Source organism: Rhinolophus ferrumequinum, chromosome 22 (genome assembly GCF_004115265.2).
Source record: "Rhinolophus ferrumequinum isolate MPI-CBG mRhiFer1 chromosome 22, mRhiFer1_v1.p, whole genome shotgun sequence".
Classification (NCBI taxonomy): Eukaryota; Metazoa; Chordata; class Mammalia; order Chiroptera; family Rhinolophidae; genus Rhinolophus; species Rhinolophus ferrumequinum.
In genome coordinates this window covers 4,994,537-5,012,503 of record NC_046305.1, presented here as the reverse complement: position 1 = coordinate 5,012,503, position 17,967 = coordinate 4,994,537, and the positions used below count along the sequence as shown (strand labels likewise).

Sequence of the window (17,967 nt, the reverse complement as noted above, 5' to 3'; positions counted from 1 at the left end):
CATAGATGAAAGGCTTCTAAGAATCAAGACAAACAACTTAGTAGCACAGTGAACAAAGGACAGAAACACTTAACAAAAACGAAGTACAAATTACTCTTCCACGTGTAAAAGGTCCTCAGCCTCACTCATAAGAGAAATGGAATTGAAATTATGCTGCAATACCATGTTTACCGAGCAATCTGGCAAAACTCAATTCCAAGTCTGTTAACACACTGTGTGGTGCGAGTGGGGAAACCCTCGCACGGGTGCAAACGTACACACACACAGGACATCCATTCAGCTTGAGGAACAGCAGAGGAAGCAGCTCCACTGCACGAGCCCAGGGACGGGCCACACCCACACGATGCGAGCTGCTACTGTGCGTGTGGCTACAAGCTCCTGCTAAGAAGCGGGAAACGAGAATGCCACGGAACGAGCTCCCAGGGACATGAAGTGGGACAAACCAGGGGCAGAACAGTTTGCTACCATTTACAGTTTTGGAAAGAGAGGCTGGAGAATGTGCGGATGTGTGCGGATGTGGGGGACCGGGTGTCATGCCTGTCATCCCAGGGACTCCCGAGGACCCTCTATCTTTTGAATGTGTATGGCAATGTGGTACGTATTCCACGTAACAGCAGGGACAACTGAAAGGACCATCTCTCTGTCTTCCAGCTGGGGAGACAAAATGGACAAACACAGTGCTTGACTACGTGGTGGAAGTGTTAGCTGTCCCGAGAGGCAGGCATGACGTTATGCTTGGGCTTGGCCTGAAAGACACAGCTAGTGGAAACTGAGGCAGGAGCGAGCTGCTGTCTTACTGAAATAAATGGAACTGGAATGAGTGAACCAGCCTCCAAGTTCAGGTAGCACTTAGGCCTCCAACAAGTTTTTTGTTTTGTTTTGTTTTGTTCTGGTTAAAAGCAGGTGACTGAAAACGTGAGGAGTTCCACCAGCATGACAGACTCTGGCAAAATCAAGGGTCTACTGTTACTCGTTAAAGGCTTTTCAAGAGCTCAGCGCCCTCCTCTGTGGCCTGTTCCCATTAATGCAGCTGTGCCTGACACCACTGTGCGCCCGCCAGCGGGAGACAGAAAATGGATGTGATTTTTCGCCAGTTCTAGTACAAACGGGAGGTACTCCCGGGCTGTGTGGGCGGACTTGCTCTCAGCTCCTGGGGAGCCAAACTGATTTCAATTGCCCCCCTTATCTGTCATCTCCAATCAAGAAACGGACTTTTTAGATTCTTCAAACCATGATGTACTGGGTGACTAATTCCCACGGTGGCATCCCACTGAGGCAGGACTAAAAGTTGGGGGGTTTCTTCTTCTGAAAGCTGAGTAAGGACACAAAGTTCCAGTTCAGCAGCTGATAAGGACACCAAATGTCCCGAGACGGCATGCACAACCCTCTCCTGTCTTTATTTTATAAAATATTAGGTTGGTGCGAAAGTAATTGCGGTTTTTGCATTTATTCTTAACCTTTCAAATCGCAATTACTTTTGCACCAACCTAACACATCATCTCATTTTGGCTTCTCATCCTTCAAATGACTCCTTTTGCCAAAGTCAGCATGTTTTAAAGACTTCAACAACAAAACTTTATTTTTGTTAAAGGCTAATTTTCTTAGATACTTGCAATGAAAATAGCCTGCAAGTCTCAAGAGAAAGGTTCTGTATGTCATAATGGGAAGAAATAGATAAACACTATTTAAAAACCTTTTGTAACAGATATCTCATACCTTTATTGTGGAGGAAAAGATGATCAAAATATAACATTCCCAAAAGCACAACTCTGAAAACGCCAGCGTTGATCTTCCAGGACTCGAAACTTTAAAGGCGTTCCCATCATACAGTCAGGAAGTAGAACAAGCCCTCCAGAAAAAAGCAAAAGAACGCCCAAATCTTCTCCAACCACAATTACTTTTAATCTACGAAACAGGATTTCCTTACAATTGAAGTCGTTTTTCTAGTCGTGACATTGATCACTCGTGTGACCTGTGTGTTTAATATGACTGTAGTCAGGAGGGAAGCTGGGCCTGTTCTTTTTCCAGAACTGAAACAAGTACCGTCAGTCAGACAAGGAAGAGAAAGGTTTGTACCCATCCTTCTGGGACGTGGGAGGTGTGAGTGCGGTCTCACAGCTGGGGAACCTGTGCATATTGCCGGAAGAGCTGGAGATACTCTCTAGTAAGCGTGTGATCCCTCTTCCTCGAATACCGCTTTTTTGGCCGGAAGTCTTCACTCCGGAAGGGCAGTCACCTAAGATATTGAAAACGCAAGAAAAGCAATGTAGCCACTTCACATTTTATTACAAGGGGATCCCCGACCGAGCACGAGCATCCTGTAGTTGGCCTTCTGCTACACCGTGAATCAATGGGGATCAGTAAGAGATTCTCAGAGGTAAGGCAAAGGCTGATACTTCTTTTCGCCTTTAGCCCTGGAAACCGTGACCGAGGGTCTTCAGGCAGCACTGGGATTTCATGTCACTAGCTTTTAAACCTTCCCATATCCCGAAATATATCATCACATCAAAACTGTAAAATTATAGCTGCTACAAGAACAGTTTTTATTTAAATGCCCTGAACAAGCCTGAAGAATAAGTTAAACTGTATCAAAGTGACACAAAAATGTACACATACACATTGTTTCAGGTGACGATGCCAAATAAAAACCCCCACTCAACCAGATCCTTACGTCCGAAAATTAATGAAGAACGTCCGTCCATTTAAACACCAGACCCTGGGATCTTAATAAGCTGTAAGGTCCTCTGCTCTGTGATGTGCGTTCTTATAAAATGTTAAGGTGCTTACCAATAGGTGTGATTGATCTTTGTTCCTGATTAGAAGAGTTGAAAGGAGAGAATCCGGGACTCTCAAACCTTAGCTTCTGTAAGTAACAAAAAGAAAAAAAATGGGGGAAAATGCTTATTATTAATTATTGGAGCATCTACTACGATTTCAAATTACTCTTTAAAGAACACAAATTAGCTCCCATGTTTCCAATGTCTGATCCCCTTTTAAAGAGTAATGCTGTAGAGGGGGCAGAGGGTGGGCTCTGGAGGGGAATTACAGCCTGGATGTAGCAGAGCCTGGAATGAACCTCAGGAATTCCAGCTGCAAAGTCGCTCCCGACTGCCAGGCTGATAGTGAGGGTGGCAGGGAGGTTAGACAGCTTTTACTCAAACCCTGAATTGCATGTTACGCATTTCCAGAGTAGGTATTTTCAATTGTTATATTATCTACATTCAGATATGTAATTTTTGGAAGAAATGTCTGCATGTATTTTGATAAAGACTAATCGTCAATTTTAGTTTCCTTAAAACTTTGTTAAATATAGTGGGAAAATCTACCAGGAAGGAAAAGGGCTTTATGCAACCTCCACCTGGATTAAGAACTGACATTCCAGGAGGATTTTCAAAAACCCTTCAAAGGAAGAGAGAGAACGGGAACAAAGGCCTGGGCATGGGCGCTGCTGGCCGGGACCACCCTGAGAAGGGCCTAAGAAGAGGCCAGCGGCGCCCCGTCCACTCCTTACCTGGTAACGGCCTGCATCCAACACGACCATCTTGGGTGTCACGCTATTGCTGGCCTCGTAATCCTGGAGAGGCACGTGAGCCTCTGTCAGCTGGATGCCAAAGTGAGTGGCCAGAGAATTACTGATGCAGTACCTTCAAGAGGGAGGAAGAAAGACTCGTTACCAGGTCCCCACCTGAGTCATTCCAAGAACACTCATCCTTGAAACATTTCACATAGAAAGCACGTGAGCGATACTGTTCTAAACCGGGGGAAAAGAAATTTAGTGATTCTGAGAAGAAACCGGAATGGTAGCAATGAAAAATAAAACTGGTTGCCACTGGTATTTTTACTCAAGTATTTTCATATATTTTTAACCCTTAACACTCTGATTACCAGGTAAAATGTCAAGTTCATTATCAGGGAATATAAATGAGGGCAAGATGACCAGAATTCTCAAATGTTTAAGGCATGGAGAGGGCAGCATTAGAAGCAAAGCTACCCCTGTAAAAATGCTTACCGATCTTCAGAACCAACAACCAGCAGCCAGAAAGGGACCAGCAGCACCCAGACACCTGAGGCCCCTGTGCTTTTACAAGCAAACGAGACGAAGAGGGCCCCGTGTCTGAGCACCTGCACAGGGCCGTGCTGCCCTAACGACAGTGGGGTCTCACCCAGGAGCCTTGAAGGAAATTTCAGTAACTGCTGAAGGTTCACCCAAACCGCTAAGGTGGTAACTCTGCCAGACAAGTTAATGACATGGGTGGAATAATAAAAGTAACATGAAAGAGAAGCCCACTGTGTTTTAAAAGAGAATTGTGGGGAAAGCAGTGAATACTGATTCACCCCACTTGCCAAATCTACAGCAGGCAAGCAGGCGAGGACGTCTGGGAAGAATGCGGCATTATGAGAAGGGACTACTTTCTTCAACTTACGCGATTTTCTTGCAAACAGCTAAAGCGCAGAAGAGAATATCATTTTCTTCATGCCACTTGCACCTGTATAAAAAAAGGACTTTAATGTCCCGCCCAACCACAGCGGCACAGCTTAGGCGTTCTTACACGCCAGGTATCTAACTTACCTAGTGGAAATCATTTAAGAAAAACTGACACCGTTAGTCAACGATTAAGGTTTCTAATTGAACACACCAACATTTTTTTAAAACAGATTTTCTATGTTACCTCCTTTGCTGCAAATTCATGGCGCTATGCCAATCACACATGACCGTAACAGGTAAGTTTTACATTCAAGTAAAATGAGTGTTCCAGACGGATCAGTGACGGTGGTGAAAGCACACACCCTCAGGAAATATTTACCAGCACTGCTCTAGGCATTGAACGCAACACAAAAACTCTCTCCACACGAAACTGACTTCTAGTGGGGAAAACAGATCGAAAAATACGTCGGATAATACCAAGTAATGCTGTGAGAGGATGATACGTTCTAAGGAGGGAAAAACAAAGAGAACGATGATAGGAAATGTTGGAGGGGGTGAGGGCTCAGACCAGGGGTCGGGAGAGGCACCGGGGGAGTGTGTGATGGAGACCTCAGGAGGTGACGCTGGAAAGGAAGTGAGCAACAGCGTAATTTCCTGATGGAGCCACTACAGCCGCATGTCTTCCCAAAGACTGCATAGTCTGCTGACACTCAGACAGCCCTGAGCACATAATACCAAGCTGGCCTGAACTTGGCAAGAATCTTCACTTAAAACTACCAACTTGCTAAACCATTAAGTGTACAAAATCAGTTATCTGCACTTAAAGAAGTTACTTAACTGAAAGACTGTCTAAAAACAAGATTAAGAATTTCCCACTGCTTTTCCAAAAAGTGAGTCAATAAATATGATTCATTAAACTCTAATTCTAAAATGAAACCTTAGGTTAAAATTAAATCTAAGTTCTTACATACCCACGTAGAATCAAGAAATTTTAATTTCCAATTAGTTTTGCTCCCTGTCTAGAACTTAAATCCCAAGAGTATCCACCTCCTTATACACTTCCATTGTAGATCATATTTAAAATGAAAAGCAACTGAAAAACACTGCATTCCAGAATTAAAAGAAACAAAACAATAAGCAAACAACAAAATAAAACCATACAAAACTCTGACCCCAGGGAGAAATGCCTCCAAATCAACAGTTACACAGCTGACCCAAGAGCATCACCAGGTTGGGGCGCTGACCCTTCCCACCCCCCACGCAGTTGAAAATCCTTGTATAACTTTTAACTCCCAATAAATTGCAGTTGTCCCTTGGCATCCACAGGGGGTCAGTTATAGGCCCCCCGCGGATACCAAAACCAGAGGCGGCTCAAGTTCCGTATATGACGCGGTGCAGAACAACACCTGCAGTCGGCCCTACCGGCCCCGGACTCCCAACCACGAATCAACAACAGCACAGGTCTTCACTGAGAGTATCTGCGTAGAAATGGACCCTCACAGTTCAAACCCGTGTTGTTCAAGAGTCAACTGTACTGTGAAAAATGACACAGTTTTGATCTGTTTTCACTAATACTTATCCTCTTCCTCCAAATCATCCCAGCAATCCCTCTAAAACTGTGTCATGTGAAAAAAGGATTCATTCTAAAAATCTGTCCAAACCCAGAACGGCTTTGTTAAGCTATTACTATTCACTTTGCGGCCCCAAATCGAGCTCCAACTTGGATGCATCTCAAATATGTTTCTTTTAGGGAATCCACGCCAAAGTTGTGGGGTAAGGTCACGAGTGACTATGTCTTCTGAGTAAGTTCGACGCCAACACCCTCGCATGTACTAACCCAAACCAGAAAGGCCTTTCCATCTGGACATTTAAAAACCTTACATTAACTCCTGGGTTAAAGAGAATTGAAACTAGAGGGGTTTTTTTTTAATGACAAAATCATATGTCAATTTATAGGATGCACTGAAAGCAATGTTTAGAAGAAATTCACTCTACTAAACAATTTCAAACCAATAAACTTGGAAACCTATATAAGATGTATTTCCTCAAGAAGTAGAAGAAACCCAAACTGATCCCAGAAGAGTTAGAAAGCCTAATCAAATCATCTTCCCTAGAAGAAACAGAGGAAGTGATCGGGGAACTGCCCCACAAAAAATTGCCAGTCCCAGACATGGAACAGCCTGTGTGAGGAAACTTTTAAAACAGACGTGAAAGACCCAAAAGCACATTAGAACAAAAAGACATCTCTTATCTTGTCTTTGGAGAGAATTCAACATTATAAAGATTTCAGTTCTCTCCAAGTTAATTTACACATTTAATGCAATCCAATGAGCTTTTTTATGGAACTACATTGGAGTGAGTTATACTTCTGACTATATTTATTTTGTTTAAACCATGTTATTGCATCATACTTTCAAAAGATAAAATCAACAAAGATGGCAAAAACAAAAATGTAATAAAATTACTAAATGGACTTAACTGCACTTCAAATGAGTAATTTAACCACACTTAAAGGGGAAGGAGAAAAACCCAACCCAAATAACTTTTGAACAAACAACTTTGACTATTTACCTTCAGCCTAAAAAAACAACTGAAAGCAAATTCTGAGCTGTACTTAATATGTCTATTTACAGGGGTGTCACTTAACAATTCTGAAACGACTTTTAATGTATTCTAGGATTGAACAAACACAGAAAAATGCTAAGTGCCAGGTCTTTCACTCAGAGAAGGGAAATAAAGAAATAGAAAAGTGGAAATGAGAGACCTTGGTGGTGGTGGATTGGGATTGTAGGTTTAGTATAAACTCATGGTGAGATGGACCGACCTAGCTACATAAAAATGCAGGCGGAGGGTGTGTACATACATCTATTTCCGAGTTCTGTCCACTAAGGGGAACTGGAACCCATGATGCCCGAGTAGGAATGAGCACAGAGAGCCTTTCTCCTGAGTACTCTCCTCCAGCTACCGGAACCAGGCAGAGCTCCATGGGGAAGCGGCTAATACAAAACTGGACCAGGGCGAGCGGAGACGAGCCTGGAGCACATGGAGCCAGAGAGCACAGCACACTCAACAACGAAGAGGCCCTGCCCGAAGGACACAGAAACCACCGCTCGGAAGACGTTCCCACCGGCCATAAATGGAACAGTCTGAGCCTAAAATAAGTCGATAGTCACAGATTAGAGCTCACAGAATAGAACAGGACTCCATGAGTTCACACGCATGCAAATGAATGAAAATAATAAGTGAGTGAAAGGAAGAGCTCTTCCTTACAGTAGGATGCCAACCAATAAATGTAGAAGGACGAATCGGATTAGAAAATCACCATCTCACAAATATAGTAGTAACAGAGTCAAGCAAAAATCATCAACGGATGCTAAAACTAGCAGATTAAAGTTTGAGAAATAGAATATCTACCAAATCTCAAAATATCTCCCCACAAAACATTCCTTATAAGGTGATGAACGTTAACTTTCCAATGGAGAAACCTGGCCGTCGTTATCTCAGGTGGTCCGACTTATCAGTAACTGGACCAACGGGCACCCGCCTCCTGATAGGACACCAGGGGAAGACATCGCTTTTGCGCTACTGCTGCCAAAAATATATAAACTCATCATGAAGAAACACAGGCAAACTGAGACAGAAACGCTCGAGACAGTAACCGGCCTGTACTCTTCACAAATGTCCAGGTCATGAAAGGGAAAGAAAGTTAAGACTGAGGACCTAATCCAGGTTAAAGGAGCCTAAAAAGACATAACGACTAAAGGCAACAGGAGATCCTCGGTTGAATCCTAGGCTAGATTTTCTTTTTTTTTTAATGCTATAAAAGACGTTATTGGAACAACTTGCAAAATGTGAATATGGCCTTTAGGTTTGATGATAGTATTGTATCAATGGCAATAGCCTGTTTTGATAATTGTATTGTGGTAATACAAAAACCTTCTTCTTAGGAAAATCACATCGATATTTAGGGGTGAAAAGACACCATGACAGCAACTTATTCTCAAGTAGTACATGTATTTAGAAAGTTATAAAGAAAATGTATTAAAATGTTAACAATGAGGGAATCTGAGAGAATGGTATATAGGACCCTTTTTTGTGCTATTCTCGCAACTTTTCTCTAAGCCTTAAATTATTTCAAAATGAAAAATACTTCTGCCAATTTATTTCACTTACATATTTCTTACATGTAAGTACAAGAATTCTAAGTAATAAAACGTTTGTCTGAATAACTACATTCTTTCATCAGTATAGAAATTCTCAGTGATAAAACATGGTGTCAATTTAATTAAAACTGACATTTAGTATTTTTTGTTTTTTGTTTTTAGTGATAGACAAAGTAATGATGTATCCTACAATCAATGGAATCTTACATTCAAGGAAATACAATGATTCCAGGATTTCATAGAAATCCTGCCTCGATTTTCATAGAAAAATCCTGCCTACAAAGGCAAAAACTAATCCTATCCTATTTTCTCAGGGCAGAAGAGAAGTCACAATCAGAGTCACAAAATGCCCACACATGCCTTGTGTTGCTAGAATAATCCCACATGGCCACATCCAGGAGGCTGCGAACCCAGGTCTTGGAGGCTTCCTTGAGGAATTTCTGCTGGTAGATCCCCACAACAAGGTCCTCCACCGTGAGAAGTTCCAGATCTTGCCTGACTTCTTTCATTGGAAACAAAAAAGAATACAATTAGTGAATTTAGGTACGCAGAATACGTACATCCCAATGGAAACAAATGCAGATACTCCAATGGCCGTGAGCAGGGACCCAGTGCTACTCACCTGACGCCCTGGCCATGTGCTTCAGGCACCAGTTAACTCTGGCTCTATCATCAGACTGGAGAAGAGAGAAAAATCCACTTGCATTTTCTCCTACTGTGAGTTACTTTTAAATTAATGCTCTCTTTTCAAACGGGGGGGCGGGGTATGGGGGGCAGGGAGGAGAGAAGGGAGAGACTGAAGAGTTTGTGACAACTATAAAAACGAGCAACGTATATTAGAAAAGACGACTGCTGTTAAATACAACTAGTAACAGTTATATTGAAAAACAATGTTAAAATACTTTTTGAAAATTCCAGTGCAACTTAGGGTAGGCAAATGAAGACACTCATGTTCAGAAAAAGATAATCTATTTATGGTGGCACTAATACATAGTAAGATTAAAACCCAATTCTTCAACTCCTGTCTAGAAGAATTTAGACAAACAAAGTCTCTCTAACAACTGAAAAAAGAGGATTAAGGGATTGCTGCAGAAACAGTTTTGAGTAAGTGGTCATCTTGCTTAGAAGAACAGGCATACAGACTAGGACATACATTCTTCAGGGTAAAAAGATATTGAAGATAATTCAGAAGGAGAAACTAAGCACATGCGATATACCGAAGTAGAAATACATTCAGCTTTTGCAGTTTTCAAAACCCCTCTAATGTCAGAGACATTTAGAAAAGGAATGACACCTACTTACGTTAAAAACAATTCACAATGAACACGTTTTAACACGCACAGTAAATATACAGGCAAAAGTTCTTTCTTTGGGTTCCTCTCATGGATCTTTTGATATCTAAGTGAATGCCTTAAATTACCTTGCAGTAGATAGGTGGCCATTTCCCTGGGTTTGGATGAATAAATCTATAAAGGTTTTGTAACACTGTTGCTTGGTCACGCCCAGATTCAAAGTTTGAAATAGGAATCTTGTGACTAGAATCACCTGAAGGAAATAAACAGGAGGCGGAGTTTAAAATTTGACTAAAGTATTATGGAGTAGATATGGACGCAGGAATACAGAAAGAGGCTGGTGGGAAACTGATATTGAAGCACTTGGGCCGAGCCTGGTTATGGTTACTTTACATATTTTATCCCATCATCTATGAGGTAGGTGATAGATACATACTAGAGAAGAGACAACTGGTCACAGAAGTTAGTGCATTCCAGAGAGCTAAATCTGACATTTGGGGTCATTGATCATTTGGGCATTTACCAATTCTGGAAGACGAGATTGAGAGGCTGAGAAACTGAGCAATTTTCAACAGACCCAGAGCTAGTATGAATTAAAAATATTACTCCAGTACTACTATATGTATAAAAAATTCGTAATAAAAAGTATTCAATTGTCTTCTGGCTTCCATTGTTTATGCTGTGAGTCAATTATAAATTTTGCTGATGGTAATCTGTCCACCTCTCCCACCCTCACTTTTTGGTAAAGATCAATTAGAAACGGATTGATTATCATCAGGTCTGAACCCAATTTTAATCCTGAGACTGGATTAAGGCAATCGGAGATAGCTAGGGACTCCAGCTTTCTGCCAGAAGAAATCTGTCTTATTTGGAGAGAAAATAACAAGTTTTCATATGTACTGTTCAGCACTCAATTAAAAATAACCAGACACATGAAGAAATTTGGTAACTTAATTAAACATCAAGATAACCAACAGACTATAAAAATAGACCCTAAAAGAAAATCCTGGGATCAGTTACCAGACATAAGACTTTAAAATAACAAGGCTTATTATTAATACGTTCAGGGAAATAAAAAATAATTTTTATATTAATATTATAATAATAGAATAAAATTATTAATATTATATTAATTTTTGTTAAATTATACATTAAATTTCATAATTTCAGCATAATCACAAAAAAGAACCAAATATAAATTCAAAGACTGAAAACACATTCGTCAGGACAACAAACTTAACAACAAAATTAGGTAAGTTAATCTCAGTCATTGATATAAATGCACAAAGATCATGAAGCTAGTCCTTACTTTCTTCTAAAGTTTTATTTTTTTATATCCAAGTCCTTATTTCACCCGGAACTGACTTGCATATGGTGTGAGGCAGAGATTCAGTTTTACTCTTTTCCCACGTGGATAATAACTTGTCTCAGCCTCAGGTATTAAATAATCAATTTATTCTCCAATATGTAGTACCACTTGTATCATATGCATGGGTCTTTTTGATTATCTTATTCTGTTCTATTGGTCTGCTTGTTTTTCAGTGTCCAAATCATAGTTTGTGAAAAAGTCAAAGGACATAACCAAAAATGAATCTAAAATATTTTCTTCATTTATAAAGAACAGCATTATAAGTATTACAAAATATCTGATTATGGCAGATTTAAAAAACTTATTTCTAATTTCAAATACTTCTATAGCCTAGCTGTCTACATTGTTAAGTAATAAAAAATACTTTTAATCAAACAATGATTCTTTTGAATTTTAAAAACAAACCATGATTTTCATTCTAATTAAACAGGAAACTGGTTAAAACCTTAAAACCTAGTTTCTAAAAAAAAGAATTCAGTTCAAGAGCTTAGGTATACATAGGCACGTCCTTTGGTTGCAAAATACTTAAAACAAAAACCTGTTTTACTCATGTGAAAAATCAATTCAGAGTTCCTTTGTCTGTTTAACACTATCATTCTGTCATTTTTGAAGCATCGTATTTTTTTTTCTTAGTTTTGAATGGCCATTCCTATAAATGGCAAAAGATATAGCTAAAATGATATCCTTTAAAAGCCTTACCTCTGTACCTGACCAGTAAAAGCAGCTGACCTTGTGGCCAAAGGACATATGCAGAAAAAAAACCCCACAATCCCAGATAGGAAAAGGGATGTTATCCGATAAGTCTGTATAATTTTCAAGTTTTTAAGGATCATATACACCATCTACCACTCCTATGAAGAGTCTCCAACAATTAACTTGAGGTTATTCTTCCTCCCACTTATGTGTTACGTGTTTGTTTAAAGCAGTGAGTCTTAACCATGATGCACAGATACAACGCCTGGAATCCACACCGTTCCTTTATACTTACTTGCAGCCTGACAATGAAACCGAAATCCTCGTGGAATTTCACCTATAACACAAAATACTTCGTTGAGAGAAGCAGAAATATGGAAACTCTCTGGATCCTATAGCGGTATTCCCCAGGACAACCAAGTCATAACATGGGTAGCTAACTGTTGCTGCTATGTGAAAATACAAAATATCAAACCTTCATAGCGGTTTTTTAAACCAAAGGTATAATGACTATCAAAGAATTTTTGGCATACTGTCTAAGCTACTTTAAAAAGCAAGTTATTCCTTACAGAGAAAGAAATACTAGGTAAAGAAACCTTGTGCAAAAGGAGTCTTAGCAAGGGGTCCATGAATGGGTGTCAGGGTTTCATGAGGCCCTTGACAGAGCGAGGCATATGGTTTATCTATTTCTCAGGGGAAAAACGTCTCCAGATTCTTTCTTTCTAATGTTTTACAACCATATGGGAAAAGGTAGTTATTTGACTCATCCTAAGCAGCAACTTTCACAAGTGTGAGTGGATGATTACTTTTTCTGTCATCTAAAAACAAGAGAAAGTTGTGGGCTGTCTTAATGATTTTTAGAGCAAACGAAAATTAAAGACAAAACTAAAGATGAAGTTCTTTCCCCAAACTCTTCTCCTTTACTCTTCTCCCCACATATTTCTCCCACTTACCTTTAAAGGTATAATGTTTCCTTAACTACTGTCTATCCTCTTGGGAACTGAATCGAATCCCATGACTTTGTAACTAATTGCTTTTGACAGGAAGAAGAGCCCATTACGTATAAGGCTGTTTTGTACCTTCTCATGTATTCCTCAGAGCAGCTCTCCAACAGGCATGATCCCTGTTTTACAGATGAGCTAATGGGTTCAGGAAGGTTAAGTACTTGGCGCAAGGTTACAAAGCAACAGCAGCTTAAAAAACAGTGACTGCTGAGGTGAAGGACAGGGCAAAGAAATTCTTGAAAAGAGCCAAGGCATAAAAAGCTTTTAGAAAATTGACATGTAAAGCCGCAGGTAAGCCAATAGCAGGCTTTCTACCCTCCCAACACTGATGCTTACCTGAGGTTAAAAGCCTAAACCAAAAACTCTGTGTCAACACTTCATTCTTAACAGCTTTTCAACCATTATTATGAAGTCTTGTTACATTTTAAGAACTCCGCTGTGCATCAGCTTTCAAGAAAAATGTTAGCATTATCAAATAAGGTCAAGATAAAAACCATATTTTTTAAGATCCAGCATTTACTCGGCCTGGCTACTTACCCGGATGTATAAAACTGTGGAAATCCGCCGTAATACCTTCTTGGAGAGAATACCTAACACAGCCTATTTCACAAGGGAGAAAGCGCTGTCCGCAGTGAGGAGGTAGCTCGCCGTGGCTAAAAATGTTCAAAAAATAAAAAATGCCTCCAAGGAGAGCTAAAAAATAAATAAATAAAATAGTGAGACAACATGATCAGATGAGCATCTCAAAGGCAGAAGTTTTAGAACCACTTTCCTTGTGTTCCTATATGCCTAAAAGAGCTGGAAAACAGAAAACCCATCAGCCGTGCCAGATAAACGAACAAAGTGTTTACAATTACACTTATCAAGGACTAACGGTGTTAACCACTCTTTGCATGAAGCCACAAAATTATTCAAACTTGCAGACCACTCTATATAATTTAGCTATACGTAAGCCCCGAATCTCTGGAAAGATTTAAGAAAAGCTGTGACCCATATTCAACTATTCTAAGGCTTTGGGAAATAAAGTCAAGTAGAATCAGTGTAGAAAAACTGTGATCTAAACTATGACAATTTAGTTCATCATTTATTTTTTATCAATATACACAACTTATAAATTCTCTAAAGGAAGAAAGAAATGTGAGGATGTGAGAGGGGTCTGATTTACCAGGACTAATCGCACTTAAGGCTGATAAAAGTTTCTCAATCTTCAACAAAGTCAGAACACAATTAATAAAAGCAGCCAGAGGGGACTAGGAAGGACTTTTACTAGTGTTCTTTTCTAGGCTGACTCACTAATTCATTTCTACCTTTATAACTTAAATGTATTTAAGTGTCCAGCTATAAACACTTAAATCCATAAAGTACGCTTCATAACATATGACATGGTAGAAACCAAGACACTAGATTTTTGTGAAAAAACACAACTCTCCAGTGTTACTTCAACATATGCAAATTACCCGATCTCTTACAACTTTAGTGCCATCATACTTGAACACCTATAGTCAATTACCTTGAAATGCAGGACCACAATGAACAGAACACATACTTACTGATCGATACATCATAGTATCTTGAGCGCCCAAATTTATCTAAGCAAAACATTTTAGGATTACTCTACCTTGATCACTTTGTAGAGACAAGCTTGACATATCTGGGGGTGAAATGTTCTGCTTTGGTACAAGCATGGCTGGCCTCCTCAGTGGGGTGGACACAGGTCTCTAAAAAGGAAGAGAATGATTGACCACGTACTTAAACTCTTAAATTTAGAAAAACAGCTGCAAAATTAAGCACGCAGATTACTTTGATCACCTCTCTGGGCCAATGAACCCCATGAGTAAATACACACAAATTTGTCAATGACACCAACACTGAAATGCAGACAATGGCAAAATCTATAAACATTCCGAATCACAAGGTGAGTGGTAAACAATCGATTCAACTGTTGCTGAAAGCCCTTTGCCCACTACTGATAATCTAAACTAATCCTGCTGAGTCACATAACATGCGCCAGTGCAGCAGCTGAAAGAACATTATTCACCAAAATACTCTAATATTGTTTGGATTTTACTTCACGTAAAAACCGGATGGTGCTGATTCCAAGTCTCAGTGAGGTAAACATACAACACGGCTTACATTTTGAAAGGAAATGTCTTCTAAGACACCGTAGTAAGAAAAAGGGGGGAAAACATCAAGGCTCCCAAGTATAACTAAGCACAAATTCAACCGATTAGAGCTTCTACTCAAACATAAATCCAGAAAATAAAAACCTCTCAAACCTAAAACAAGCAAAGCTCTCTTGAATTTCAATCCCACATTGACAGTTTAAAATAAGGATGGAATTTCACTATGAAAGAAATGAGAGAACACGACGGGGCGTGGGGAGAAGACGCCACAAGTACCCTGCGTTTTCTTGATACAAATCAACAAGAGAACCAACTTCATTTCGGACTCTAACCTTCTACTACAGAAATTTACCCAAATACACTCTGTTAAACTCTTACCTGTAAGGCACACAAATATTTGTCAACATCTCAAGTCCTGTAATATCAATATTTTAAACACAGCAGGGGGCCTGGTTCTGGGCGTCACTTAAAGAGAGAGACGGGCCTAAACGGCTTTTAAACATCCAAAAAAAAAAAAGGTTCTTTTTATCATAAAAAAGGTCCTCTAGCACAAACCCCAAACACCACCAGTCCCGTGGCGGATCACGGTTCATCGGCTGCAGGTTTCCTCCTGGGATTTTCCCTGGCCGTCGCCACCGATGACACCAACGTGTGCCCTACTCATGGGGCCTGTTGGTTGTTGAACAGGCATTCTGACACCAGGGGAGAAAACGAAAACCTTCCAATCTTCTCTGGACTCATCGAAACCACCCAACAGTCCGCCCTTGACATTCTCCCGTTCGCTCCTCCAGGTGCCTGGGCGCCAGGCGGCGGCTGGCCTCGGGAGAACGTTACCTGTTTCTCTGAAGGCCCATAGTCCTTTCCCTGGGCGGCCCTCCACTCTCGAGCCATGTCTGCGTATTTCTCCTTTTCGTCCTCCCTCAGGAGCTTGGGAAGATGGAAGGGGAGACAGGAAGAGAGGCGGCGTGAGGCCCGAGTGCCCGGCCCGCGGGCAGGGGCCTGGGCATTGCAGGGCGGCGGTTCCCGCGGCGGTTTGCCCCGGCCGGGCACAAGGGGCTCTCTCCCTCCAGCAGGGGCCACGGGGTCACTGACCTCTTCGAGGTCTCCTTCCCTCCCACCTCACCCTCGCCTTTCCCAACTGCCCGCCCCTCGCACCCCCTTCGGCCTTACCGCCCAGTCAGCAGAGCAGTAGGGGATGGCATCCGCCACGCGAGCCACGGGCAGGCCTCGCTGCCGCAGTTCGGGGATCTTCTCTTGCACGAAGAAATAGTAGGCATTCCGGCTGGCCTTGCGGTTCGGCATGGCAAGCGTGGTCAGGCTTCGACCGACCTGAAACACGTCCAGCCACCCGCACCCTCGCCGGGCTCCCGCCCTTAGTAACCGAGGCGGAGACTGCGCGCGCAGCCCCCGCACCTCTCAGCCAATCAGGGAGCGGCGCGCAGCCGCATTGGCCTCACTGGGAGAAAACCAGCTGGAGAAGGCAAGATCCCTCCGCGTGCTGCGGTAGGGGCGGAGCGTGGTTCTGAATGCAAAACATGCTGATTGGCTGGGAGGAGGCGTGGGCGGGGGTGTTGTCACGCGGAAGGCATCGCGCGATTTCTGTGCTTTATTGCGTAATATGGGTCAAAGTAGGTAGAGAAAGGACGGCTAGCGAGTGCTTTAGTTCTTCCACGTTTTGCAACTGGGAACAGTATTGGGTAGGGGGACAGAGTGAGGAACTCGACTGACAAACAAGATCTGTTTCCTCAAGAAGTTTACAGTCTAATGGGGGGAAAGATGACAAAAACAGGTGACTCAACCAATCTTGTTTTGTCTTTCCCCTTAAGTAACATTTATTACTGTTGCAAAGAATATGTTTTTTTTAAATGCAGTTTTTAATAAGGTTAGGGAGGAAACACAGTAAAGGGGCTGAAATTTAAAATAATGTCCTTCAATAAAGTTTTACAGATTTCCTCATTTCCTCATAAAGGTGTGGTTCATTATTTTTAGTTTTATTCCTAGAGCATATTTGCAACTACTAGTATGAAAAGTTTATTTTTTTTTCCATTATATTTTCTAATTGGTTACTGCTGGTGTGTGCAGAAGTTACTGATTTTAGTGTTAGTCTTGTGTGTTTAGTCACTCTGGTGAATTCTTTTTCACTGGTTTCAAGTTATAGCTTCTGTTTTGCTTCATTCAGTGACTACCCATAAATTTTTATGATACTTGTTTTAAAACATGTTTTTTATATCAAGTGGTACAGTTAATAGGTATCCATATCCACTCTTCCCAAATAGATAAGTTTAGAAAATCACTGCTTCGCCTCACTTGCTCTCCCATGTTGATTATATCTGGGATTTTAGTTCCAATTTGATGAGTTTTAACGTGTACAACTGTGAAATCATCATCACCATCAAGATAATGAACATATCCAGCCCCAAAAGTTTCCTCACCATCACCTTACGCTGTTTGAAGTTGCCCACAGTTCACTGATGCTCTATTCATTGTTTCCTTCCGTCGTTTTGTTTAATTTTGCAGTTTCTATTGCTATTTCTTCATGTTTACTAATCTTTTCTTTTGCAATGTCTAATCTGTTATGAATCCCATCCATAGTGTATTTTTTTTTCTATCAGATCATTTAGTTCTCATCTATAGAATTTCATCTGGGTCTTTTCCATATCTTCCATATTTCTACTTAACATGGTCTATATTTCCTCTACCTTCTTTAACATGGTTAGAATGTTATATAACAGCTATAATCTGGAGTATAGTTATAATTATTCAATGTCCTTGTCTCCTCATTTCACCATCTGTGTCATTTCTGGGTCTGTTTCTATTGATCGATTTTTCTCATTACCGGTATTATAGATTGTTTTGTCCTGCTTCTTTGCAAACTTGGTAATATTTGATTGGATGAC

At 40.9% G+C, this 17,967-nt stretch overlaps 1 protein-coding gene across 1 annotated transcript; it reads right to left on the bottom strand.

Annotated features, from left to right (window-relative positions):
- Positions 1 to 1,690: 1,690 nt before the first annotated feature.
- Positions 1,691 to 16,443, bottom strand: MAEL (maelstrom spermatogenic transposon silencer). Its single transcript, XM_033093176.1, has 12 exons — positions 16,241 to 16,443; positions 15,905 to 15,997; positions 14,566 to 14,665; positions 13,485 to 13,640; positions 12,239 to 12,280; positions 10,010 to 10,134; positions 9,212 to 9,266; positions 8,950 to 9,091; positions 4,425 to 4,487; positions 3,512 to 3,644; positions 2,788 to 2,863; positions 1,691 to 2,236 (listed from the first exon to the last, which is right to left on the bottom strand). Exons 1-12 carry the CDS (start codon positions 16,370 to 16,372, stop codon positions 2,046 to 2,048), a joined length of 1,308 nt encoding a protein of 435 aa, XP_032949067.1. The 5' UTR covers positions 16,373 to 16,443; the 3' UTR covers positions 1,691 to 2,045.
- Positions 16,444 to 17,967: the final 1,524 nt, after the last annotated feature.

Bases quoted from the DNA above. Each gene is read 5' to 3' on its own strand.
- MAEL (XM_033093176.1), bottom strand. From the start codon at position 16,372: ATGCCGAACCGCAAGGCCAGCCGGAATGCCTACTATTTCTTCGTGCAA. The intron at 12,281-13,484 runs GTAAGTAGCCAG...TTTGTGTTATAG, and splicing joins CCACAGTTTTATACATCCGG to GTGAAATTCCACGAGGATTT. The intron at 2,237-2,787 runs GTAAGCACCTTA...TCAATATCTTAG, and splicing joins AAGATCAATCACACCTATTG to GTGACTGCCCTTCCGGAGTG.